Genomic DNA, 26,461 nt, shown 5'->3' with positions numbered 1-26,461 from the left:
CCATTGAGTAATGGTACCTAAATCACTTTACTGACTGGAATTATACTAATAACAGTAATTGTTAATGATAATAATGATAATGATTCTACTACTATGATTATATGATTATCATTACTATATGATAATAATAATAATGATTATTCTACTACTACTATAATTATATGGTTATCATTACTATTGGCGGTTTATTGAACGAACTGCTGCTAGTACCTGAAGCTACTGTATACTGAGAGAACATTGTATACAGTGAGTTTAGAGAAAGACTGCTGTGTTGTTGACTGCTGTGTTGACTGCTGTGTTAATGTGCAGTGTACAATGATGGTTGTAGATTCAGAAGTCCTGTATCGGGTTGTAGATTCAGAAGTCCTGTATCGGGTTGTAGATTCAGAAGTCCCTGTATCGGGTTGTAGATTCAGAAGTCCTGTATCGGGTTGTAGATTCAGAAGTCCTGTATCGGGTTGTAGATTCAGAAGTCCCTGTATTCTGGTTGTAGATTCAGAAGTCCTGTATCGGGTTGTAGATTCAGAAGTCCCTGTATTCTGGTTGTAGATTCAGAAGTCCCTGTATCGGGTTGTAGATTCAGAAGTCCTGTATCGGGTTGTAGATTCAGAAGTCCCTGTATTCTGGTTGTAGATTCAGAAGTCCCTGTATTCTGGTTGTAGATTCAGAAGTCCTGTATCGGGTTGTAGATTCAGAAGTCCCTGTATTCTGGTTGTAGATTCAGAAGTCCTGTATCGGGTTGTAGATTCAGAAGTCCCTGTATTCTGGTTGTAGATTCAGAAGTCCCTGTATTCTGGTTGTAGATTCAGAAGTCCCTGTATTCTGGTTGTAGATTCAGAAGTCCCTGTATTCTGGTTGTAGATTCAGAAGTCCTGTATCGGGTTGTAGATTCAGAAGTCCTGTATCGGGTTGTAGATTCAGAAGTCCCTGTATTCTGGTTGTAGATTCAGAAGTCCCTGTATTCTGGTTGTAGATTCAGAAGTCCTGTATCGGGTTGTAGATTCAGAAGTCCTGTATCGGGTTGTAGATTCAGAAGTCCCTGTATCGGGTTGTAGATTCAGAAGTCCCTGTATCGGGTTGTAGATTCAGAAGTCCCTGTATCGGGTTGTAGATTCAGAAGTCCCTGTATTCTGGTTGTAGATTCAGAAGTCCCTGTATTCTGGTTGTAGATTCAGAAGTCCCTGTATTCTGGTTGTAGATTCAGAAGTCCCTGTATCGGGTTGTAGATTCAGAAGTCCCTGTATTCTGGTTGTAGATTCAGAAGTCCTGTATCGGGTTGTAGATTCAGAAGTCCCTGTATTCTGGTTGTAGATTCAGAAGTCCCTGTATCGGGTTGTAGATTCAGAAGTCCCTGTATCGGGTTGTAGATTCAGAAGTCCCTGTATCGGGTTGTAGATTCAGAAGTCCCTGTATCGGGTTGTAGATTCAGAAGTCCCTGTATTCTGGTTGTAGATTCAGAAGTCCTGTATCGGGTTGTAGATTCAGAAGTCCTGTATCGGGTTGTAGATTCAGAAGTCCTGTATCGGGTTGTAGATTCAGAAGTCCTGTATCGGGTTGTAGATTCAGAAGTCCTGTATCGGGTTGTAGATTCAGAAGTCCCTGTATCGGGTTGTAGATTCAGAAGTCCTGTATCGGGTTGTAGATTCAGAAGTCCCTGTATTCTGGTTGTAGATTCAGAAGTCCTGTATCGGGTTGTAGATTCAGAAGTCCCTGTATCGGGTTGTAGATTCAGAAGTCCCTGTATTCTGGTTGTAGATTCAGAAGTCCTGTATCGGGTTGTAGATTCAGAAGTCCCTGTATCGGGTTGTAGATTCAGAAGTCCCTGTATTCTGGTTGTAGATTCAGAAGTCCTGTATCGGGTTGTAGATTCAGAAGTCCCTGTATTCTGGTTGTAGATTCAGAAGTCCTGTATCGGGTTGTAGATTCAGAAGTCCTGTATCGGGTTGTAGATTCAGAAGTCCTGTATCGGGTTGTAGATTCAGAAGTCCTGTATCGGGTTGTAGATTCAGAAGTCCTGTATCGGGTTGTAGATTCAGAAGTCCTGTATCGGGTTGTAGATTCAGAAGTCCCTGTATTCTGGTTGTAGATTCAGAAGTCCCTGTATCGGGTTGTAGATTCAGAAGTCCCTGTATCGGGTTGTAGATTCAGAAGTCCCTGTATCGGGTTGTAGATTCAGAAGTCCCTGTATCGGGTTGTAGATTCAGAAGTCCCTGTATCGGGTTGTAGATTCAGAAGTCCTGTATCGGGTTGTAGATTCAGAAGTCCCTGTATCGGGTTGTAGATTCAGAAGTCCCTGTATTCTGGTTGTAGATTCAGAAGTCCCTGTATTCTGGTTGTAGATTCAGAAGTCCCTGTATTCTGGTTGTAGATTCAGAAGTCCTGTATCGGGTTGTAGATTCAGAAGTCCCTGTATTCTGGTTGTAGATTCAGAAGTCCTGTATCGGGTTGTAGATTCAGAAGTCCCTGTATTCTGGTTGTAGATTCAGAAGTCCCTGTATTCTGGTTGTAGATTCAGAAGTCCTGTATCGGGTTGTAGATTCAGAAGTCCCTGTATTCTGGTTGTAGATTCAGAAGTCCCTGTATTCTGGTTGTAGATTCAGAAGTCCCTGTATTCTGGTTGTAGATTCAGAAGTCCTGTATCGGGTTGTAGATTCAGAAGTCCCTGTATCGGGTTGTAGATTCAGAAGTCCCTGTATCGGGTTGTAGATTCAGAAGTCCCTGTATTCTGGTTGTAGATTCAGAAGTCCCTGTATCGGGTTGTAGATTCAGAAGTCCTGTATCGGGTTGTAGATTCAGAAGTCCTGTATCGGGTTGTAGATTCAGAAGTCCCTGTATTCTGGTTGTAGATTCAGAAGTCCCTGTATCGGGTTGTAGATTCAGAAGTCCCTGTATCGGGTTGTAGATTCAGAAGTCCCTGTATTCTGGTTGTAGATTCAGAAGTCCTGTATCGGGTTGTAGATTCAGAAGTCCCTGTATTCTGGTTGTAGATTCAGAAGTCCTGTATCGGGTTGTAGATTCAGAAGTCCCTGTATCGGGTTGTAGATTCAGAAGTCCTGTATCGGGTTGTAGATTCAGAAGTCCCTGTATTCTGGTTGTAGATTCAGAAGTCCTGTATCGGGTTGTAGATTCAGAAGTCCCTGTATTCTGGTTGTAGATTCAGAAGTCCTGTATCGGGTTGTAGATTCAGAAGTCCTGTATCGGGTTGTAGATTCAGAAGTCCTGTATCGGGTTGTAGATTCAGAAGTCCTGTATCGGGTTGTAGATTCAGAAGTCCTGTATCGGGTTGTAGATTCAGAAGTCCTGTATCGGGTTGTAGATTCAGAAGTCCTGTATCGGGTTGTAGATTCAGAAGTCCTGTATCGGGTTGTAGATTCAGAAGTCCCTGTATTCTGGTTGTAGATTCAGAAGTCCTGTATCGGGTTGTAGATTCAGAAGTCCCTGTATTCTGGTTGTAGATTCAGAAGTCCTGTATCGGGTTGTAGATTCAGAAGTCCTGTATCGGGTTGTAGATTCAGAAGTCCCTGTATTCTGGTTGTAGATTCAGAAGTCCTGTATCGGGTTGTAGATTCAGAAGTCCTGTATCGGGTTGTAGATTCAGAAGTCCCTGTATTCTGGTTGTAGATTCAGAAGTCCTGTATCGGGTTGTAGATTCAGAAGTCCTGTATCGGGTTGTAGATTCAGAAGTCCCTGTATTCTGGTTGTAGATTCAGAAGTCCCTGTATTCTGGTTGTAGATTCAGAAGTCCTGTATCGGGTTGTAGATTCAGAAGTCCTGTATCGGGTTGTAGATTCAGAAGTCCTGTATCGGGTTGTAGATTCAGAAGTCCTGTATCGGGTTGTAGATTCAGAAGTCCTGTATCGGGTTGTAGATTCAGAAGTCCTGTATCGGGTTGTAGATTCAGAAGTCCCTGTATTCTGGTTGTAGATTCAGAAGTCCTGTATCGGGTTGTGGATTCAGAAGTCCCTGTATTCTGGTTGTAGATTCAGAAGTCCCTGTATCTGGGTTGTAGATTCAGAAGCCCCTGTATGGGGTTGTAGTTTCAGAATTCCCTTTTATCGGGTTGTGGGATTCAAAAGGGCCCCCTGTTTTTTGGGCCCCTATGTTTGGGGAAATTTTAAAAGGAAAATCGGTTTTTGCACTACAGACGACCAGAAATGGTCATAGTTCAAAGATATTTTTCAGGCTACGAATATTTTAGTTTTAGAAATTGTAATGTAAGATGATGAAGATCTTGTATGTCTTAGATCGTTTCCCAGAACTCCCAGAACCTTTCCCCAGACGTTCCTGCAGGCCAAGGCTGCGCTACCTCGAGCAGCAGGGAAATAATGTGGACTCCCTTAACGAAGCTGTACTGCCAGTACGTGGTACAGCCTTCATGATGAACCACCGCATCTCACTCCTCCCTCCCCGTCAGCCGCCACTCTGGCTGGCTAACTGACGGTGCCCTCTAACCACGACACCACCTAACAATCTGGGTCGTCAGGACCCTGAGCTGCCCTTATAGGACACACACACACACACACACACACACACACACACACACACACTAGTAAATTGCCCGCTGATGACCGCAGTGGGAACGGGGCTACAGGCCGCTTAATGATGAGTGAACCTCCTTCAATATGGGTTGTGGCCGTAGGCCGTCTGGCCTCCACCATTCATGAACTATGGTTATGTAGGGAGAGGTGGGTTGTGTGGGGGGTGGGTGGGTGTGGGGTTGTGTTAGAACTGTGGTCATGTAGGGAGGAGGGGTTGTTGTGTGGGATGGGGGAGTGGGTGGGGGTGTGTTCAGGAAAAAGGGCTGAAATATAGGATTGTCCTGCGAGTGCGTGGGTACGATATTTTTTTCCCCTTTGATGCCAAAAGAAATAAGGGGTTAACACATAAGAAACCCCGACTGTACATAGATAATTTTTTTTCCCCCTTCGTGTCCTGCGATCGTGTGACGAGACATGAGTAACACAGACACATACGTGCCCATGCCAGAGTAGTAGTAACCCCTGTTCAAGGCCGCCAAGACCCGTCTGGTCACAAACTCCTACACTAGTCACCACGGGGGGCGCCCCCTCCCTCAGACATGACCTCGCTATACCTAGCTGTTCCGCAGGGCACCGCGCCTTCTCTGTTTCCCGCAGGGACACAAACGTGACACCCACTGACGTCGTGAGGAAACTAGGGAGGAAGATCTTTATGTTTGGGTTGAATGATTAATGAGGTTTACGATGTCAGGTTTAACGACCTGAATTTTAGATGGCCATTACATGCACCAGCTTACATACACATACACCAACATACATACACACGCCAACATACATACACATACACCAACATACACTTACACCAACATACATATACATACACCAACATACATACACATACACCATCATACACATACACTAACATACATAAACATACACCAGCATACACCTACACCAACATACGTACACAGGTATGTTTCCCGTACCCAGTAGGCGGGTGTATGACTGAGAGAGCCTGGGACACATGTATCATCTCGAAGTGTCTGTTATCTGTACCTAACATATTGTGATACTCCAACTTTATGGTTTTTAAGATAAGCCTCGGCTCTCTGGACGATACCTGGACATAATTAAGATGACCTTAGATGGGGCTCGTCACGTGCCGGCAGAGGCCCAACAGGAACACTAACTCTTGTTTGCGTGACTCAAGTTATATTCACGTCATCTGCTGGTCCTACAGTGGCCAGGCGGCGCGCGCACGCCCGCCCGGCGCCAAGCATGGGCAAGGTGGTGGGGACCGATCCTGCCCCAGCCAGCCAGCCACAACCACACAAGATGTGGTGGGGACCGATCCTGCCCCAGCCAGCCAGCCACAACCACACAAGATACGGTGGGGTCGAGCCAGAGGTCATGTAGTAAATGAATGACCCACTTTGCCAAGATCCACTGTATGTCTCTTTCTCTCTCTCTCTCTCTCTCTCTCTCTCTCTCTCTCTCTCTCTCTCTCTCTCTCTCTCTCTCTCTCTCTCTCTCTCTCAGAAAAGCGTGTGTTTTTAGAACGTTCCTAAATAAGAAGACTGGAGATTGACCGGAGATTGTTGATGAAACACAAAGTTTACGTAAAAAAAAAGCCCCTCAGGAGCAGCAGTATGGTAAATGAGAGAGAGAGAGAGAGAGAGAGAGAGAGAGAAGAGAGAGAGTGTAATGGCGGTGGTCACGCCAAGGTTGACCCCCGTCTGCAGTTTACCTTCCCAGGAATACGTTTGCTTCCCACCAAGCACCACGGGGGAAGGATGAACACCTAGGCTGACTGTGACCTGACTGCTGACTCCGGGAACTCGAACCTGTGCCCGCGAGGCTCATGACCACACACACACACACACACACACACACACACACACACACACACACACACACACACACCACTTCACATCTTATATATATATATATATATATATATATATATATATATATATATATATATATATATATATATATATATATATATTGCCTATTGATACACCAACCATCAGATTCGTAACGTAATTAACAATGGTAATACATTATCAGTTATAAAGCCATCATTAGAAGAAGAATGAAAAAAGTAACCATAGTACCAATAATCAGAAGAAATAGAAGACAAAAATCAAGAAAAGTGAAAAGAAACAATACATGTAAAGAAAACGTCAGTAAGGCTACACCACCAGCAGGAGGAGGAGGAGCAGGGAGGAGGAGGAGGAGGTGACCTAGTGAGGGTAGGAGGAGGAGGAGGAGTGACCTAGTGAGGGTAGGAGGAGGAGGAGGAGGTGACCTAGTGAGGGGTAGCAGCTATAGGTCTGACCACCGCCATAAAAAGTGGTCGTGGTGTGACGGCCCTTTCCACTCTGTGTATTTTTCACCCCCATCTTCTTGATCACCTCGACCCCCTCCCCTCCGTCATAACACCACCCACTTCTCTAGTGGTTATTTTTCTTCGCTTTGAACACGACGATACGGCCTCTTTAGGGATGATTGTGTCCGCGCCCTTTTGACCCGAACCCCTTTAAGGGTTAGATGTATAGTGTTTCTGTTTGTGTGCTGTTAACGGTCACTTTCGCGTACGTAAAACGGAAATGATTGGACGGTATCAACCACTGAGGCCCACAGCCAGGCCAGCTCATGTCTGCAGGCGAAGGCAGTAGCACTGGAATATACCGGTACAGACTTATGTACTAAATCAGTACACACACGTTTACTATCATCTCCCGTTCTCTCCCTGTATTTGAGGACCAGTTGGAAGTTATGATGGCCATGAAATACCATCCCTCTGCAATACCTTCTTCGTCAGCATGTTCACCCCAGACACCTCTGCAGTTCTAGTGGGCACTTCGAGTGTACACTAGGCTTGTGTAGGGAGGGAGGGAGGAGATGATGATACACGACCAACCACCACACCCCAGGATGTCAACACAGCACAGCCACCCATCTAAGAAAGCACACGCTGGCGCATTCCCCCCCGCCAGCCAGCGTTCACTCCCGCTGGCGAAGCTGAATGGCGTCATCACCTTAGGGTGCACAGCCGCAACCATCACCATACGTCGTCCACCAGTACCAGCCTGTCACGTGTCGCCGTCACACGACGCGCCGTGTGACACCTGCGCTGCCTGACACCGTGTCAGGCAGCTCCGGGTGACACAGTGAGGGTGGAGCCCTGGTGCCGGAGGGCGACCCCCGTCACATTCCAGTCATTACATTAAGGCCGTCATGACCGACTTCATCATAGACTGGAAGGTCATGATAGACCCGGGGTCATCTGTGCGCCACGGACGCCAAGACGTGATAACTGTTTGTCGCTCATGTATTGATCATTCTGTCCTAATGAGACTCATTATAATCCTTTGATGTATTAACCCTCGTGTTATTATCATGTCAACACAAGGTAAACATGATAAAGGCTGTTGTGTCCCTAATGTTTGCCTGTTTTTGTTTCTAGTGGCTTTTGATGGCATCCGGTGTCATTAGGGCCAGTAGTTAGGTGACTCGCTAATTAGAGAGTGTTGGGGGAGGGGGGTGTGGTCTGGCCTGGGGCGAGGCTGCTCTGCTTCCCAGGCTGTGTGTGTGTGTGTGTGTGTGTGTGTGTGTGTGTGTGCGCGAAAGAGTAGCTGTGGTTTATCTTCAAGTAATCTTCTAAGTCATTCTTATCTTTTCCTCAATCTCATCTTGCGTGCATCACGTATCTCACCCGTATTACATTTTCTTCTCAATTATTTTTTTTCCCATTTTCCTTTCCTCCCATTTTCCCTGGCTGGGCCACGAGCAAGTAGGTTATCTTTCTTATCTTATTTGTTCAAACTCATTATCTGTTATCGTACGTCCATGTTATCGGGGCTGTAGGCTCATCTCGGCCAAAATGTTCCCTGGAGACTTCTTTTTTTTTTCCGTAGTATTGTTACTGGTTTTGGAGAAGAGGTAGTGGGTTTCGAACGGTCATACATTACATTCTTGACATCTTGAGCAAGACAATACAACCCCTGAGCAAGGGTCGTACCGATGTACGCAAGGGTCGCACGGTCGTGCTCAAGGGTCGCACCGTCGTGATCATGGGTCGCACGGTCGTACTCAAGGGTCGTACGGCCGTGCTGAAAGAGTTAAACTATAGGAAAGAGATTTCCTCTTCCAGTAACTATCGTTTACGACATAAAACTACCAGTTACCCTGCAGTTGCTGATTAGGTTGCGGGGAGGGGGGGGGGGGGGTGCGCCTCTCCCCTACAGGTGAACTCCGACCTACAGTAGTTAACATGTCATGAGTCAACAATCATAGTGATACTCTGTCAGTTATCGTGAATAAGTTGAAGAACATGTCATAGGTGGTGGAGGTGGGTAGGCTTGCTGTCGTGTCGGCGGCCCATAACGACCCTGGTCGTTAGAGGAGGCGTATAGCGCTAACGACCACCCAGCCTTGTGTATCTTGTTACTTACAGTTAAGAGAATGGGTCTGGATTGACGACCTGGGGCAGGTCTTGGGGACGACGTCTCAAGTGGGGCAAGTTTTAAGTCACCCTGGACGAAAATTCCCTTTTTTTTTTTTTTTTTTTTAGATTTGAAGGAATCGCGTTTTCTTTTTTTTATTTTCTTTATGATGGTATTTTCGTTTGTTTCATGTCAGGGTTGCTGATGATATGGTATTTACTCATAGAATTATGTGTGGACGGTACTACACGCTTCGCTGGGCATTGGTGGAGATGCCTCTCATTCCTCTCGTGCTTCTCACACAACGACGACGACCAGTGAAGAAAAATATAAGAAAGTAAAAACTTGGCACCTCATTCATTTAAGACTCGGCTCCCGTTTTCTTTGCCTATATCTTCACGGCCGTCTTGTGTTGTCCACTTTCTCTGGCTGCTCTGACCTGACCACAAGCTTCACGGCCGGTACTGCACGCCTCTCTCTCTCTCTCTCTCATCACTCCCCCTCTAGCACTGTCAACTCTGAAGCCTTTTTATTCCCCCATCACCTAATCCAAAGTTGTTATCAGCTCTCAGTATTTTTTCCTTCCTCCTTTTCCTCCTCCTCCTCCTCCTCCACCAATATTCCCGCCACCCATCGCCCCCGTGTGTTGGCCTGTACTGTGTATACACCTAACCTTGAACGCTGCATGCCAAACGAGGCAACGTCTTATTATGTATTTAGCGTAATGACTGACCCCTTCTTGCGTATGTGTGGGGCAACCGCGGTTACGATGTGCGTCAGCTGACGATGTGAAAACTTGCAGGTTATTATTATTGTTGATTATTATTGTAGGCATTATTATTATTATTATTATTATTATTTTATGTGTGTATTGGGAGTTGTAGCCAGTGGTGGAGAGCCGTTGGAGGGTTGGTGATGGTGGTGAGGCAAGTGGTGGAGTAAGGAAGGAGGTGGAAGTGGCTGGTTACTCAGCCACTGCAGGTGGTGTGTGTCCGTAACAATATAATGTCTGTCTCTCACTCGGCAGCCGTAACGGTATATTTATACATACATTTGATTGTCTTATTGCGAAGGTAAACAATGATCTGCGCACATTTGACTTGGAAGTAAACAAATATATATTCATCCGTTGTTTGCCTGCAGGAACACACGTTGTCGTGCGCGCCCCAGCACACGCACTTGCGAGAAAAGTGTGCGTGTGTGTTTGAGTGTATGTACATATATACATGCGAGTTTGTATGCGTGTAAATAGTTACATGTTAGCTCTCTGTGTACATAGGAAGGGAGCTTAGCATAAGTGGGGGAACCGTCTCTTATCTGCGCTTTCTCTCGTACACACTCGAATTTGCTTTCGTCTTTACTTTCTTTCTTCCTCAGCTCATTTCTAGCGTCCGAAGCGCCGTTGGTGAGGGAGCTTTTCTTCACTTCCTCCAGTACGCGTTTCTCACTAGAATCCTCCACTGTGTTCTTATTTGACTGACATGCGACAAAACAGGAGGACACTACGCCAGCCTCCAGCGGGACAAGGAGCTGGTAGGGAACATCCCAGCCAAGCGTCGATCCCGAATCGAAATATACCGTGAGCTGTTTTGCTGTTACTGGCGGAGAAAGCGTCAATAAGAGTCCATCGGTAGGGGGAGGCAAGAAACACCACACACACACACACACACACACACACACACACACACACACACACACACACACACACACACACATCCGTAGCCAAACAAGAGGGTGTGAGTTACGGGGAAAGATGAACCCGAGGCAGCTGCAAGACTTCGACACGGGAGCGGCGGTCAAAAGGGGACATGATAATGAGTTTCGAGGAGCCGTATTGTGTTGAATGAGGGGATGAAGGGTTTGTCTCACACTTGAATGTGGGGGAGGAGGAGGAGGGGAAGCCCATTCTCCCACGATCATGGATGACGTCAGGGAGTTGTGGGAAGATGTGAAGGTATAGTTTGTGGACTGATGGATGATGTTGTGTGGGGGAAGGGTGGTTTTGATGTTTGGGGTTATGATAAAGAAGACGTATCCTACATATGACAGCGAGAGAGAGAGAGAGAGAGAGAGAGAGAGAGAGAGAGAGGGGGGGGGGGGGGAAACGTGTACGTGAGTGTGCAACTCCCTACCAGTCCACACGTGCATGGATTCTCTCTCTCTCTCTCGCTCTCTCTCGCTGTCTTTCTTTTACTGTTTAAATATTTGTATGTGTATATATATATATATATATATATATATATATATATATATATATATATATATATATATATATATATATATATATATATTTATATGTATGTATATATATTTAGCCATCTGTCTCACCGTCTACACCAGTTAATCTCTTTTGTCTTCATCTGCTGAAGTCTTCCCGCATTTATCCTTTTTCTAATCGTATATTTTATCACCTCGCGCACCTTCATCTTTCTCTCATCTTTTCCCTGGACAGTGACGTCTAATAGATACACAGTCTAGTGTCCGTGTTTCTTCCTGGCCGTAGTGTTATTCAGTGGCAAGTAGTGTGAGCCTGGATTTTTCCCAGTGGCAAAAGTTGGCGGGGCTGGGGGAGGAGGAGGAGGAGGAGGAGGAGGAGGGAGGGAGCGGGGAAGGGAGGGGGGGAGACCTGGCGATTGAATGGGGTGTGTGTGTGTGTGTGTGTATGTGTACAAGTGTTGGCAGAGGCACCCCACGATGGGATGTTGTTGTTGTAGGTGAACTGGTTTTTATGGTGAGTTGTGTGGCCTTGATTGCTGCCACACCAGCTGCATCTACCACTGTCACCACTCCTGCCACATCTACCCACCCGTCTCTCACACCTGCCATAACCACTACATCTACCACCACTACCACCCCTCTCCACACCTGCCATAACCACTACACCTACCACCACTACCACACTTCTCACCATTCTAAATACACACTTCCCAGGACTGGGTTCGAATCCTCGACGCCCATGGGTAAATCGTTCTCATATATATATATATATATATATATATATATATATATATATATATATATATATATATATATATATATATATATATATGTGTGTGTGTGTGTGTGTGTGTGTGTGTGTGTGTGTGTGTGATTAGATAGGCTTCCTGAAAGACGACATTGTTCCAGACGCGTCCACCTGTGTTATCCCTGACCCTCTGACACGTCGGGTGAGCGTGTTGTACAGAGTCGTGGGGTGGGGGGATACGTGACATGGAAGCCCCACTTAAAATAGCTGGTTGTGTAATTCCCTCTTCCCTCCCTAGCCTAACTTAGCCAGCGTCGATGGTACGTAAGCATAACCTAGCAACATGGCTGCTCAGATAAGCACTATAGAACCTAGCCAGCATAACTCGTTACGTAAGCGTGGCGATACAGGCAACATAGCCCATTGCGTAAGCACAGCCCAACCTAGGCACTCGTAACTAGTGACACAAGGACAGCCTAACCTAGCCAACTTAGCTGGTGGGTAAGCACCGCATAACCTAGCCCATGTTCCTAGGTTAGGTCACCAGGCAGGCAACACCTGCACTTGGTACAGTGTTCAGCTCTTTCGCTACCAGCTGTTACCAGGTGACCTTGTTGGTAATGGCGAGTGACCCATCACCACCACCACCACCAGCTGTGTGACCCTGTGACCTTACCATACACTGGGGCCTGGTGGTTCTCTCCCCTGACCTTTGATCTTGCTAGCCCGACTTACATAGACACTCGTAAGTGATAATAAGATATGTGCATTCCAGGGCTTCATGCCTACAGTAGTTAAGGAAAAAAACTGTACATATATATATATATATATATATATATATATATATATATATATATATATATATATATATATATATATATTTTTTTTTTTTTTTTTCTTTCGTCTGTTTCCTAGCGCTACCTCGCTAACGCAGGAGACAGCGACAAAGTGTAATAAGTATATAAATAAATATATATGTATTTATATATGGCCATGATTGTAGGATTCATTAGTTCATGTTGTTACTGTTAGTATAAGTTATATGTTTATATAGTTAGATTTTTTAGCTTTGTAACGCTTACTCTTAACACGTACGTACAGCATTGCTCACGAAAGAGACCAGATGTGCGGTGTACGTGAGAGTGTGTACATGTTGCTTGTATAAGGCACAACAGGTTGTGACGTTGGGAAGGTTGTACACCTTCGTTGTTCACGAGGCTGTACAGGTGGGGGTGTACCTGAGGCATTATGGTGCGGGTGTACAGGTGGGGGTGTGCCTGAGGCATTATGGTGCGGGTGTACAGGTGCGGGTGTGTCTGAGGCATTATGGTGCGGGTGTACAGGTGCGGGTGTGTCTGAGGCATTATGGTGCGGGTGTACAGGTGCGGGTGTGTCTGAGGCATTATGGTGCGGGTGTACAGGCACAGTGAGGGTGAAGGCGAGGTGAGCAGAGGTCAAGGTCGTGAGTACCTGGTGTGGTCACCGTTGACCTCACCGAAGCCATAAGGTTTAATCTGCCTTATTGAGGGGCCGATCCCCCGTGTGTGTGTGTGTGTGTGTGTGTGTGTGTGTGTGTGTGTGTGTGTTATCACCCATCTGTACGTATGGTGGGGATAACTTTGTCATCTCAGCAGGGCTTCGCCACGTATCCTTCCATTGCCACATATGTTTTCTTTTTTTGAGTTTTCTTCGTTGGCACACGAGTAACTCTGGACTCGTCCCGTGGTGAGGTGTTGCGCTGTCTGCTGCAGCACTGGTGGTGGTGGTGTGGAGTGGCCTCGTGTGGCCTCGTGTGGGATGTGTGCTGCAGCACTGGTAGTGGTGTGGAGTGGCCTCGTGTGGGATGTGTGCTGCAGCACTGGTAGTGGTGTGGAGTGGCCTCGTGTGGCCTCGTGTGGGATGCCTCCAGGAGGCAGACTCGGCTCTCGCCACGTCTTCCACCTGACGGGGTGTGGACGGCGTGTCTCTCTTGCCAGGGATAATGTGTAGGTTGTCTGTGTATGAGAGAGGTGTAGTGTGGTACACAGCAGGTGTAGCAGAGGTGTAGGTTGATGGTATGTGTAGCAGGTGTCGGGGGGGAGGGGTGTAAGTTGGTGGTGTGTGAGAGGTGTAAGGGGTTATACTACAGGTGTAGATGGGATGTGTGTAGCAGGTGTAAGTATACTTCATTAACGAGGTCTGGTGTCGTCTACAGCTGCCGCACGTGGAGGACGACATATTGAATGGTGTGGGCGGTGCGGGCGGCATGGAGGGCGCGGGCGGCCGGGCCAGCAAGGTGGGCGGCGGCGGCGGCAGCGGCAGCGGCGCTACCGCGTCCAGAGGCTCCTCCAGCAGCGGCTCCTCCAGCCAAGGTACGTCCTCACCTCCTGCTGTGTGGTAGTGTGGGATGTGGTGATGGTGTGGTGGTCTGTGATGGTGTGGTGTAGTGATGTGTGATGGTGTGGTGTGGTGTGGTGGTGTGTGATGGTGTGGTGTGGTGTGGTGGTGGTATGATGGGGCAGTGTGGTGGAGTATAATGTTGATCGTGTTGTAGGGTAGTATGATGATACAGTGTTGTGATGGTGATGGTGCTGGTGTGGTACGGTGGTTATCATGATGTGGTGGTGGTGTGGTGATGGTGGTAGTGTGGTAGTGCTGATAATGGTGTAAGTGTTGATGTTGTGGTGATAATGTTAATCAAATAAGATCATCAGAATCTGAGTGTACTAATGTTAGGTTAATGATCATTTGACATATGCCTTTTCATCAAGAGTGATTACATAATGCCTCGATGGTCTCTTGCCATCTGCTGACCTTTGACATGACCAGAAGTACAATAACGTCCTCGAAAAGTTCAAATAGTCACTAGACACCGTTGACCTGACCTTTGACCTAGCCTTCTGAAGCCCATGAAATGACATGACACCAGCCTGATAACATTTGATCCCGATGGGGTCAAGATAATGACCTTCGTAAAGCCAATCTGGTGACCGGTAATGACCAGAGGCCACGATCCACATCACGACAAGGAGGGTCAGCAGCTGCGACCTTTGACCTCACCAGCAGGGACAGCAATGAGGGTCAAGATCATCTGAATGACAAGACCACTGTATTGTTGACCTGTGTTAGTGATGACTGACCTGTTGTTGACCCGTGATGATGATGATGATTGACGTGTTGTTGACCCGTGATGGTGATGATGATGATGATGATGATTGGCCTGTTGTTGACCTGTGATGATGTTGTTGACCTGTGATAATGATGTTGTTGACCCATGATGATGATGATGATGATTGACCTGGTTCGTCAGGAGTGGTGGGAGCGATGACGTCGCCGGCGGGGTTGGCCTGCTCGACCCAGACGCTGGCGGTGGTGTCCACGCCCCGCTCCCTCTCCCTGGCCTCCATCTCGTCCGAGGGCAGCGCCGACAGCCACATGGTGGAGCGCGAGGACATCGTGGCCCTCACCACCGCCGTCAGGGCCTTCAGGGAAGCCCTGGGCAAGCTCAAGAAGATATTCCACCCTGAGCGAGGTAAGCCGGGGCGGGGCGGGGCGTTACAGCATGTATCTTGTGTGGGGGAGGGTTACAGTATGTATCTTGTGTGGGGGAGGGTTACAGTATGTATCTTGTGTGGGGGAGGGTTACAGTATGTATCTTGTGTGGGGGAGGGTTACAGTATGTATCTTGTGTGGGGGGAGGGTTACAGTATGTATCTTGTGTGGGGAGGGTTTTACAGTATGTATCTTGTGTGGGGAGGGTTACAGTATGTATCTTGTGTGGGGAGGGTTACAGTATGTATCTTGTGTGGGGGGGGGTTACAGTATGTATCTTGTGTGGGGGAGGGTTACAGTATGTATCTTGTGTGGGGGAGGGTTACAGTATGTATCTTGTGTGGGGGGGTTACAGTATGTATCTTGTGTGGGGGGGTTACAGTATGTATCTTGTGTGGGGGAGGGTTACAGTATGTATCTTGTGTGGGGGAGGGTTACAGTGTGTATCTTGCAGTCTTTTATTCGTCTCTTTTTTCCAGTGTTTGTAACATGGCTGTTATTGTTGCTGTATTTCCAGAGTTTCTCTCGCAGTGATCTGCTGTTATTCTGTTGTGAATGTACCGTTGTGTGTGTGTGTGTGTGTGTGTGTGTGTGTGTGTGTGTGTGTGTGTGTGTGTGTGTGTGTTTATAATATGGCCAGATATATTCATCCGGGTATCTACTGTTTAAGACCCTCTGATCTTGCCACTTGCATCGTTGCATTCCTTACGGTAAAGCTTGAGAGCTGCACGTGAAGACCAGCTCTTACGTTAACAAGTACAATGACTGTCCTTGTCTTACTCACTTGATTAGACGACAAAGAAAAAATAAAAGATGCAATTAGTTTTTGTTGAGTGAGTTAGACGTGTAGGTGTATGATGGAGGCGATGGAAGGTTATATGTGTAATTTATATGAAGACGGAGCGTATATTACAATATGACCTCTGCAGTAAAGAAGGGATATGATAATAATATAAATGGTTTATCATTAGTTTGTTACGACCATCAGGGGTCGGGGGGCAGGAGCCGGTGTGCGGGAGACACTCCACCTGCCTGGGTGTAGCAGGGGACCGACCACACGGGCGTGTGTCGAGCCATCACAGGGCGGCGGAGTACGGGAGGGAGACCTCGCCCTCCCTCTCTCCCTCTCTCTCTCTCTGGCCCCAACACAGGAAACAAGGGCGTGAGTGGACTCGTAAAGAGCGTGTTGACCCCGTGCCATTATACATTATACACTGGTGGTGGCTGACGTGCCACCTGATGACTTGGGTGTAGAAATGTTCTTTATAAAGTTATGGTTAATGTGTGTGACCATCAGGTCAGACAGCACAACACCACGCCAGTGTGAACACCATCATCGACCGTGATCATGTGGTGTGGGCCCGGGGGTTCATCATGTGCCACATAGTACAACATAACGACCGTCAGACCCCACATGACAACATAGTACCCACGGGATGATGTCATGTGCAGCATGACTGTGCTGCCGTCTTGCCAGCACAGTTCCCTTCCCTTAGCCCTGCTGGGGAAGTGACTCACGTTGTGAGTGGTGGGTGTTGTCGTCCACCCTCACTGGTCAGCCAGGCTTCATGCCACGGCACATGGGGTGTGGGTGGGTGGTTCCACGACGCCCCCGCGTCGTTCCCCGGCCACACCAGACCACAAATGGAGTTTACAGTTTCCTCCGCATCAGACACAATCAGAATCGGCCAACTTGTAACTCACGCTCTGGAGTGGAGTAATGAATGAAAGATGTCTTGTGTGGCCACAATCTCGAGGTATCCAGCGGCTTATATCAGTAGCAGCAGCAGCCACCCTCCCTCCCTCCCTCCGCCCAGATGCAGTCGTGTTGCTTGTCATGGCGACCGCAACTCAGACCTGTGATGGTTAAGCAATATTCCGGTCGTGTGCCTCGTCTGTGTGGATGTCTTGAGAACGTTCGTTCGCCAGGTTCGAAACCCCCCACACCCGTAATCTGCGGAGAAATTGCGCCAAACACGTGGGAGGAAGAATCTGTTTTCCTGAGGAGATCTTTTCTAAATCTCGTCTTCACCTGACTAGCACTATATGGACCACGAGTCTTGTGTGTGTGTGAACTGCCTCCACGCCCGACACACACACACACACACACACACACACACACACACACACACACACTGAGTAGTGCATCTCCGTCAACCTGAGCTGTTGAAGTGAACTAAAATCTTATAGAGGCTTGGGATTCTGTTTAACGACCGTTGTTCCCGTTGTGGAAGCGGTGACCAAGGTGGGTTACACCGAGAAGCAGGACGCGATACCTGTCCGACCCAGCTCGTCCTGTACACCATCAGGAGGTGAAGGAACTAACCCATATTTACCCACATGTATACCATAGGTGTTACCTCCTCTGGCGTATTGCTCTTCCATCCATACACTGGTGTCTTTATAGTGAAATCAGTCTACAATCTCTCTCTCTCTCTCTCTCTCTCTCTCTCTCTCTCTCTCTCTCTCTCTCTCTCTCTCTCTCTCTCTCTCTCTCTCTCTCTCTCTCTCTCTCTCCATCTACCTATTTATTTATCTATCTATCTATCTATGTATCTATCTATCTGTTTATCTATCTATCTATCTATCTATCTCATCGTCGGATAGACTCGTCTTGTCTCGAGCAAAATCACCATGGTCAGTGGGCCAGCGGATGATACAGGAGAGAATGTCGTGCAGCTGCTGGTGTACATATCGTGCAGCTGCTGGTGTACATATCATGCAGCTGCTGGTGTACATATCGTGCAGCTGCTGGTGTACATATCGTGCAGCTGCTGGTGTACATATCGTGCAGCTGCTGGTGTACATATCGTGCAGCTGCTGGTGTACATATCGTGCAGCTGCTGGTGTACATATCATGCAGCTGCTGGTGTACATATCATGCAGCTGCTGGTGTACATATCATGCAGCTGCTGGTGTACATATCATGCTGCTGCTGGTGTACATATCGTGCAGCTGCTGGTGTACATATCGTGCAGCTGCTGGTGTACATATCGTGCAGCTGCTGGTGTACATATCATGCAGCTGCTGGTGTACATATCATGCAGCTGCTGGTGTACATATCGTGCAGCTGCTGGTGTACATATCGTGCAGCTGCTGGTGTACATATCATGCAGCTGCTGGTGTACATATCGTGCAGCTGCTGGTGTACATATCGTGCAGCTGCTGGTGTACATATCGTGCAGCTGCTGGTGTACATATCGTGCAGCTGCTGGTGTACAGGTGGATTACTGTAGCTGGTGCATGGCTCTTGATGAAGGCCGCCCGCCCGTCTATCTGTCTGATGCCGTATCATTAGCGACGGCGGCCTCTCACCTCCATCCAGGTCGTGGCCGCAGTGAGAGATGGAACATTTTTTCCCTCCTCCTCCTCCTCCTCCTCCTCCACCTCCTCCTGGCGTGCGATGCAGCTGGACGGTGTACCAAGGCAAGCAGCGTCATCGGTGATGTGATCCTCCACTTAAACCTTTTCATGACGAGTACTTAATCCCCTTCAGGATGACCTCGAGGAGAACCCGTCAACACGACGACGACTTGAACACCTTGAGGGCGACGAGTTAACCCTCTCTTGAGGTCGATGTGTAAAACCTTTATACTGGAGGGGTTAGATCGTCCTGCTTGAGGGGGTGGTCTTCGCACGTGAAGGAGGTTTAAGTCGTCGTACCCAAGAGATTAAATCGTCTCTCTTAAGGGTTTAAGTCTTCATATCCAAGGGTTTAGGTAATAGTCGAGGGTTTTAGTAGTATTCAAGAGTTTAAGTGGTAATCAGGGGGTTTAAGTAGTAGTCAAGGCTTCAGGTCGCATTTAATTGTTTAAGTCGCCGTCCTTGAGGTGTTAAACGAGGTGTTTGGGCATTTAACCTAGGGTACAGCTGGGGCTAAGTATAGCTGACGTAACTACCTAATCTGTACCGCGTTAGAGGCACAGAGTAGTAGGATCTGTGTCCCGCTTCGAAACAGACCAGGTCGGCCATTTGTGTGGAGGAGCCACCGTGGACCAGACTGTAGGGGAGGGGGGGGGGGACACCTTGGTGGTGTTACCGTCCCCCTGGGTGCGCCAGGCTCGGCCCCTCTCACCTGCTACCTTCTCCTGTGCCTCTGTACACTGCTCGACGTGAAGGAATTACGTACAGCCTGATGCATTATGCCAACTGAGAGAGAGAGAGAGAGAGAGAGAGAGAGAGAGAGAGAGAGAGAGAGAGAGAGAGAGAGAGAGAGAGAGAGAGAGAGAGAATACAATGAATACAAACCCGGATGATAAATGGAGGAGCCAGAAGACCCCAATATTCGTGAGTCTGTCTCCTGAGACGTGACACTGGCTTCATACAAGGCTGTCATGCTTGTTAAGTGACACTGGCTTTAACGAGGCTGTTATGCTTGTTAGTGACCCTATCTGCACACCAACGCCCTCATCCAATTAACCCCGAGTGAAAGTACAATAATGATACATTGTGTCATTAGTTCAAGAGCAGCGATATCATGACTCCATCGCCGTGGCGTCTGGGTCAACCGGGGTCAGAGTTCACCAGACTAGCGTTGCGTGCCATGGGTGTGACCTCGCGTCAGCCGAGGTACTGAGGTCACCACTCAAGCCTTAGACGCAGCCTCGCCTACTGAACACCGAGCAGGTAGTGAGCGACGGCGCCCCGTCTGTACAGTGGGCCATAGAGTTCCCGCCTCAGACAATGGCCCGGTCCCGATAACATACATATGGTTATAGAGGTCAGCCTAGATCACAGTTCTCACGGCTGTACGACCCTATGTTGGCAATTAGAAATGGCGTCATCTGTAGGCAAGACAGTAACATGCAGCGCTCGTAGGGCATAGAAGTCATTCTTGTATATGGTTATAACAGGACTTGCAGCTGTAGTACGGTTGTAATGTGAGTGTGGTTTAATGACGTTTGTGGGGCCATATCATTAGCCAGTGCGAGAGGCTGTATCCCATAGCGGCCATTGGAAAGTCTGATTATATACAGAGCGGTGTGACACAAGACGTCCCCCAGCCTGCCTGTGACACGACGTTACATGGTTACCGGGGATGATGATGATGATGATGATAGAGAGAGAGAGAGAGAGAGAGAGAGAGAGAGAGAGAGAGAGAGAGAGAGAGAGAGAGAGAGAGAGAGAGAGGTTTGGACATGGGAAGTTTGAGATCTGATCAGAAGAGAAATGTAAAGGAGTATATAGTTGTGTGGTGTGGGTGTCCTGATGTGTGTGGGGGAGACTTGCTGGAAACATGTCATCTGTGCTTTATTTACCCTCCTGCAGGCCGTGTGTGTGTGTGTGTGTGTGTGTGTGTGTGTGTGTGTGTGTGTGTAGTGAATCCCTGTTACTATGGGAAAGGAGATTAGCTAAGCTAAGCATTGTTCATTGTGTGTCGATGGCTGGTGGCTTCCACAGTGCTGTGAGGCAGGCATCGTGGGAACGAAGAGTCTTCAGCGTGTGTTGTGTGCCCCGCTGCAGGTCTGGCTCTCCTCACGCCCTACACCAGGTCTGGTCTCAGCGGGAGGAGGAGGAGGAGGAGGAGGTTAGGTAGTTGTTGGAATGAGGGTGTTTTTGCCTCGCCTTCATCTGGGAGAGTACTATACTATCTCTGGTGGGTGTGTGGGGAGGTAACTACCCCTTAATGTACGGGTACCATGTGGTGTGGAGGTACTTTACCTTAGTGGCTAGGGTACCTCACTCCCTCTTCGGTACTAGGTGGTAACATCAGGTAACTGGCTGGTTTGTTAAGTTGCTGCCCGTCTCCACTTCGTCAGATGGTGAGACACGCGTGTCCACAACTGGGTTATGTACACACCAACACCGTATGCCAGTGTCCATCAAGAGAACACCACCACAGAACACTACATCCTCCTCTGGCCAGGACTCTCTGTGTGTACGTCAACACGCCAATGTTCCCCTCTCTATCGCCAGGCTTTCCCCTACCTGTTCTTGCCGTCACATATCACCCTTAATATGTCTGTCCACAAGTGTCACATTCCCGTCCCTGATGTCTCAACCATTTCCTCACCTTTTCCTTTCCCTCCTCACACATGGCCGCCTCTGTCCACCTTTACTGCCCCCAGGACGGGAGCCCTGGTAAGGGCCATATATTCCCAGGAACAGGGTTATGGCTCGCTACATGCGCGTCCGCACCTGCACACACCTGGGACCTGTGGTGGTCCACGTAAGGACTCCAGTTTCCTCCTGCCGTCGCCTCCATTCCCTCGTCGATCTGATAGCGAGTGTGGCTATCTCTCCGGTTACTTTCACGAGGTTATTGTGTGTGTTTGTGGTGAGCAATGTGATGGGTGTTGTGGCCAGTGTATCATGGGAAGCCACCAACCCATCCGTGAGAGACGTGAGCCGTGCAGCGAGGGTGTGGTGTGGTGTGTGGTAGCTGTGGTGGGCGTCCATCATGTAAATAGTCCGGTTTTACAGCGAGACGTTCGTAGCAAAAGTACTAATTGTACGTGTTATACAGGTATACTTCCTGTAGCTGATACAGTGGTACAAAACATACATGTCATACAGGAGGACATCCTACAGCTGGTACAGTGATACATAACATACATGTCATACAGGAGGACATCCTGCAGCTAATACAGTGGAACAAAATACATGTCATACGGGAAGACTTCATACAGCTTATACAGTGGCACAAAATACATGTCATACGAGAAGACTTCATACACCTGATACAGTGGAACAAAATGCATGTCATACGGGAAGACTTCATACAGGTGATACAGTGGTACAAAATACATGTCATACGGGAAGACTTCATACACCTGATACAGTGGAACAAAATGCATGTCATACGGGAAGACTTCATACAGGTGATACAGTGGTACAAAATGACTAGGTGAGGGAGAGATCCTACAGCTCTCACGAGAGCAGGAGACGAGTTTGGTAAAACATTTGTAAATAAGAAGTGAGTGAGGGAGGGGCGGGGGCGCACCAGCTGACCACCTTGTCTCACGCCGCAAGTCTGTCTGCCCTGGATTTCTCCTCGCATTTTTCGGGGGAGTTTTGTGAATAGGTTGAAGAGTTTCCACTGGATGTATGTGAGGCATGACGTAGATCACGGTGTGTGTGTGTGTGTGTGTGTGTGTGTGTGTGTGTGTGTGTGTGTGTGTGTGTGTGGTTACTTATTTGTACCGTACGGAGAGGGAGTTTTACAGTCATGGGGCCCAATCTCTTGAACATTCTCTACCTTACAATCAACCTCTTAGATCTACTTATGCTGTCTGCATGAACCATGCGTGTGAGTTTGTATGTATGTAACATTGCCTGTTGTTGTTGTGAGGTGGATGGTGAGGTGGGAGGGGGTTGGGTTGTAGAATGTGGAGAGGACTGTGGCCACACTGTGGTCAGCCCAGTACATGAGCCGTGAAGCAGAGAAAGTCCGGCAGCAGCAGCAGTAGTAGAAGGTGGTGCTGTTCTCATGGTCGTGGTGAGGGTGGAGACTGTAGCAGTGTTCCTCTCAGGTAGGAGTCCTGACACACATGGCCCTCACACCAGACCCATACCTCACACCAGACCCATACCTCACACCAGACCCATACCTCACACCAGACCCATACCTCAAGATGCAGGGCTGCCAGACATGAGGCTGGAGGTAATTCTTGGATCACAGCCTGGAAGGACACGAAGCATGGCACGATACGTGTGAAACCTGAGCCTGAGATGGAACATAGCTTCTCATTTTCGATAGTTACTAAGATATAGGTTGTTTAAGAGTTGTAGCTTCCCCTGATGATGGCGCCATGGATTCTCCTTGAGGTTAAGTTATGTACGTGGAAAAGAAGAATCTTATACAGACAAGGAAATGTCTGACGAGTGGGGGAATGTAACAAGCAGATGATGATGAGTTGGTGAGGTTGGTAGAGGGTGACGAAAGATGTGGTGGTCAGAGACCTGGTAGTGGTGGTCTGGTTGACATACGTGGTCGGTAGGTCTTTGGATGGATGGATTAGTTCGGTACGCCTGAAGGGAAGTGGAGGATGTATTTATACCTCAAGCTCCCCTGGACCCTTGGGTGTATGCATGACAATTTATATCAGGCAGTTTGAACACGCGTTTAGGAAAGTTTGTATCATGCAGTTTGGGCGTGTGCATGACTGTCTTAGCACGGGCAGTAAGGTAAAGAACATTACATGTAGTTAGGAAGGTAATTTTAAAGATGACACTTGTCATATCTCCTTTTCAGTTTCACACAACCCCACTAGTGGAACAGATGAGCTATGACGAGAATGTATTTTGATTTACGTGTTCTGATGCGACTGTTCTATTTCTGTAAAGGTGAATGACATTATGAGGGACGTAATGCTATAGACTGCCATTAAACGACCTCCGTTTTCTCTAGTTGACTGCTTTCATTTTCTGTGATGGCCGTCTTACAGCAGTAACTTTTATATTTGGTTGAGACATATTGTAGGTTCGTATTAATGCATATGCTTCTTTTGATTTTTCCCCCTCCCCCTTTTTTAATTCATTACATTATTATGTGCATAATTTCAAGTATTGGCCTTGATATTCCTACTAATTTGTATTTATCATTTGAGAAGAATGTGGGAAACCATCTCCGTAAATGTTGAAGTAAATAAATGAGAAATATAATGCAAGTTAACTTCATGGGACACATGCATAGTAAGAATGCATGACGTCATAGAATTAACCTTGACACCTGAAAAAGGTTAATAATTTGTCGTTGACGGCCTTTATGACCCCTTGCAGATGATAGCCTTAAAACCCAACCAACCAACCAGTCAACCATGTTGACATTAAACTAAAGCGGAGAAGGAAACGTAGGCACCGCAGTCGAGGTTCTAAAGCGACATACACTTACTTTATTCCCAGTGTACGGAATTCAATGCCTCGTTTCACCCACTTAATATCCTGTTTTTCCAATATTCATTTATTCCTTTCTTCGTTATGTTGTCAAGTTTCACAGCGGGAGGATGTTTTAAAAAGCTTTGTTGCACAGCGTATGCACTTTTTGGCAACTTTGGTACGTTTTCTTACACTCATTCAGAGAAAACGAAGCATTTAGATAGAGGCGTTATAGAGGCCATGTTCCTTTGAGAGAGAGAGAGAGAGAGAGAGAGAGAGAGAGAGAGAGAGAGAGAGAGAGAGAGAGAGAGAGAGAGAGAGAGAGAGGTTGGGTGAATGACTGCGGCAGGTGGGCCGAGCAGTCGCCATAAGATCCCATTTTTATCGGCTGTGATATATCGTATGTTCAGCGGTGTGCACCACAGTGATGTCGCATATCTTCATTGATTCGTCTGTAGCCGCTACAATGTAATTACTCCGTGATCGCTGAAGAGAGTGGCTGTGTGTGTGTGTAAGTTGACAGTTAGTTTACTTTATATTTCTATATATTTGTGGTTTTATTAGAAAGCAGACTTATAGGAGAGTAAGACAGAATTTTAGTTTTTTTTTCCTTATATTACCTTTATAGATTGATGCATTCGTGCTTTATTATGAGAGCAAATTACATGATCACTACGTAGATTTTATTTGGTCCAGTATAAGAAGAATTCATCCCTTGTTTTTCCAGACAAAAATGAGACGTTGAGAGTGGCAGCCCACGAACGGCTGGGTGAAGTGTTGCGCATCCTGAGGTCTATCCTGGAGAAGTACAGCCCCATCCAACACAACGAATTGCTGGCCGCAGCCTCACACCTCATCTCCCACGTGAATGGTATGTACCCCATAAATTCATCAGTTAACATTTTTTACCTTGCTGTGAATTCTTCCTTTTATATTCAGGATGTATTATATAACATAACTCAACCGTCCTGGAAACATTAATTATATTTCGTAAAAAGTGGTTAGGATCATTATTTCATCCTGTAATTTCTACAGTTTACCTAAATTCTACCTCGTTTTCTCACGCCCAACCAGAGAAAACGTTAGCATTTTGAAGGGGAACGTAGATATATGTATCAGCACGCTGCTAGCGGTAATTTTGTTGTGGAGTAATACCTAAATCAGCAGACTATTGTACATGTTAGTTCTCCATTGAAGGTGAATTGAGTAGTACGATTATATTTGAATTATATTTAGATTAAACTTGAATTATGTTTGGGCTGTTGTAACTGACGAGATGGTTGGTTGGATGGTGGCAGCCCCAGGTGTGCTGGACTGATGATTGTAGAGAAGACACCTGAACGCCAGGCAGTCTTGACCCAGTGTGACATAACAGCTGACTGTGTGGTTGTCGTGATAACAGTGATGGAATATCTTACACAGTTTTCATCCAGGGTTGTTTGATGTACCCTGAGTACATCTGGAACTGCGTTTTCTCTTAAATATTTTCATAGTTGTTCTGTGGCCGTGTCTTATTATTCCTCTTGGGACACTGGAGGGAGTGTTTCCTTATTGTTTCTCGTGATCACATAGAGTTTTGTATGACATTTCTTTGTTAGTCCTTTTTTGTTAGTATCGCAAAACCTGATGATTGTTTCATACATGTTTGATTGTGTATTCTTATTTAATATTTTCCTTTATCCCTGCAATATGTCGGTGTGCGTGTATTACCATGGATCTTCCTCTTCCTTATAGTCTATAAAGTTTGAGTGGTTTCCGTGTGTCGTGGTGTGGAGACGCTCCCCTGTATCAGTCTTCCCTGTGGAGTAGCGGCTCGGGATACTCTCTCTCTCTCTCTCTCTCTCTCTCTCTCTCTCTCTCTCTCTCTCTCTCTCTCTCTCTCTCTCTCTCTCTCTCTCATTCGTGTGTGTGTGTTCACACTGGTTTTGGTGTTAATGGGTGGAGACATTGATTGATCCTATCATCCCGGTCGTTCGACAATGAAATATATGTATATACAAATGTGGCACATTTGAGTGAAGGTGGACGCGGTCATCAGTCATCGCCCGTCGTACACTTGTGTACACGACGACGGCGGCGGCGGCAACGACATCCCTGGCAGAGGACCCTCCGCGACAGACGGACGCGCAGTGTAAACATGAACGACAGACGTGCCAGGCAAGACCTTCTTCTTCCAGCGAACGATTTTTGTAGCGACGTAAATCCCGGCGGGCGGAGTG

At 47.3% G+C, this 26,461-nt stretch overlaps 1 protein-coding gene across 6 annotated transcripts in view; it reads left to right on the top strand.

Annotated features, from left to right (window-relative positions):
* LOC139758735 (rho GTPase-activating protein 45-like) overlaps positions 1-26,461 on the top strand; it is a 192,764-nt gene that overhangs the window by 63,449 nt on the left and 102,854 nt on the right. For all 6 annotated transcript variants that reach the window (XR_011714910.1, XM_071680464.1, XM_071680463.1 and 3 more), the window contains exons 2-4: positions 14,089-14,245; positions 15,184-15,405; positions 24,970-25,113. Coding sequence is in view for 5 of the 6 variants with exons in the window: in XM_071680463.1 (XP_071536564.1) it covers positions 14,089-14,245; positions 15,184-15,405; positions 24,970-25,113 (523 nt within the window). In the remaining variant the exon portion in view is untranslated. The remainder of the gene's footprint in view (positions 1-14,088; positions 14,246-15,183; positions 15,406-24,969; positions 25,114-26,461) is intronic.

The sequence above is a fragment of the Panulirus ornatus genome, chromosome 31 (genome assembly GCF_036320965.1).
Source record: "Panulirus ornatus isolate Po-2019 chromosome 31, ASM3632096v1, whole genome shotgun sequence".
Taxonomy (NCBI): Eukaryota; Metazoa; Arthropoda; class Malacostraca; order Decapoda; family Palinuridae; genus Panulirus; species Panulirus ornatus.
This window is presented reverse-complemented; position numbering and strand designations above follow the sequence as displayed.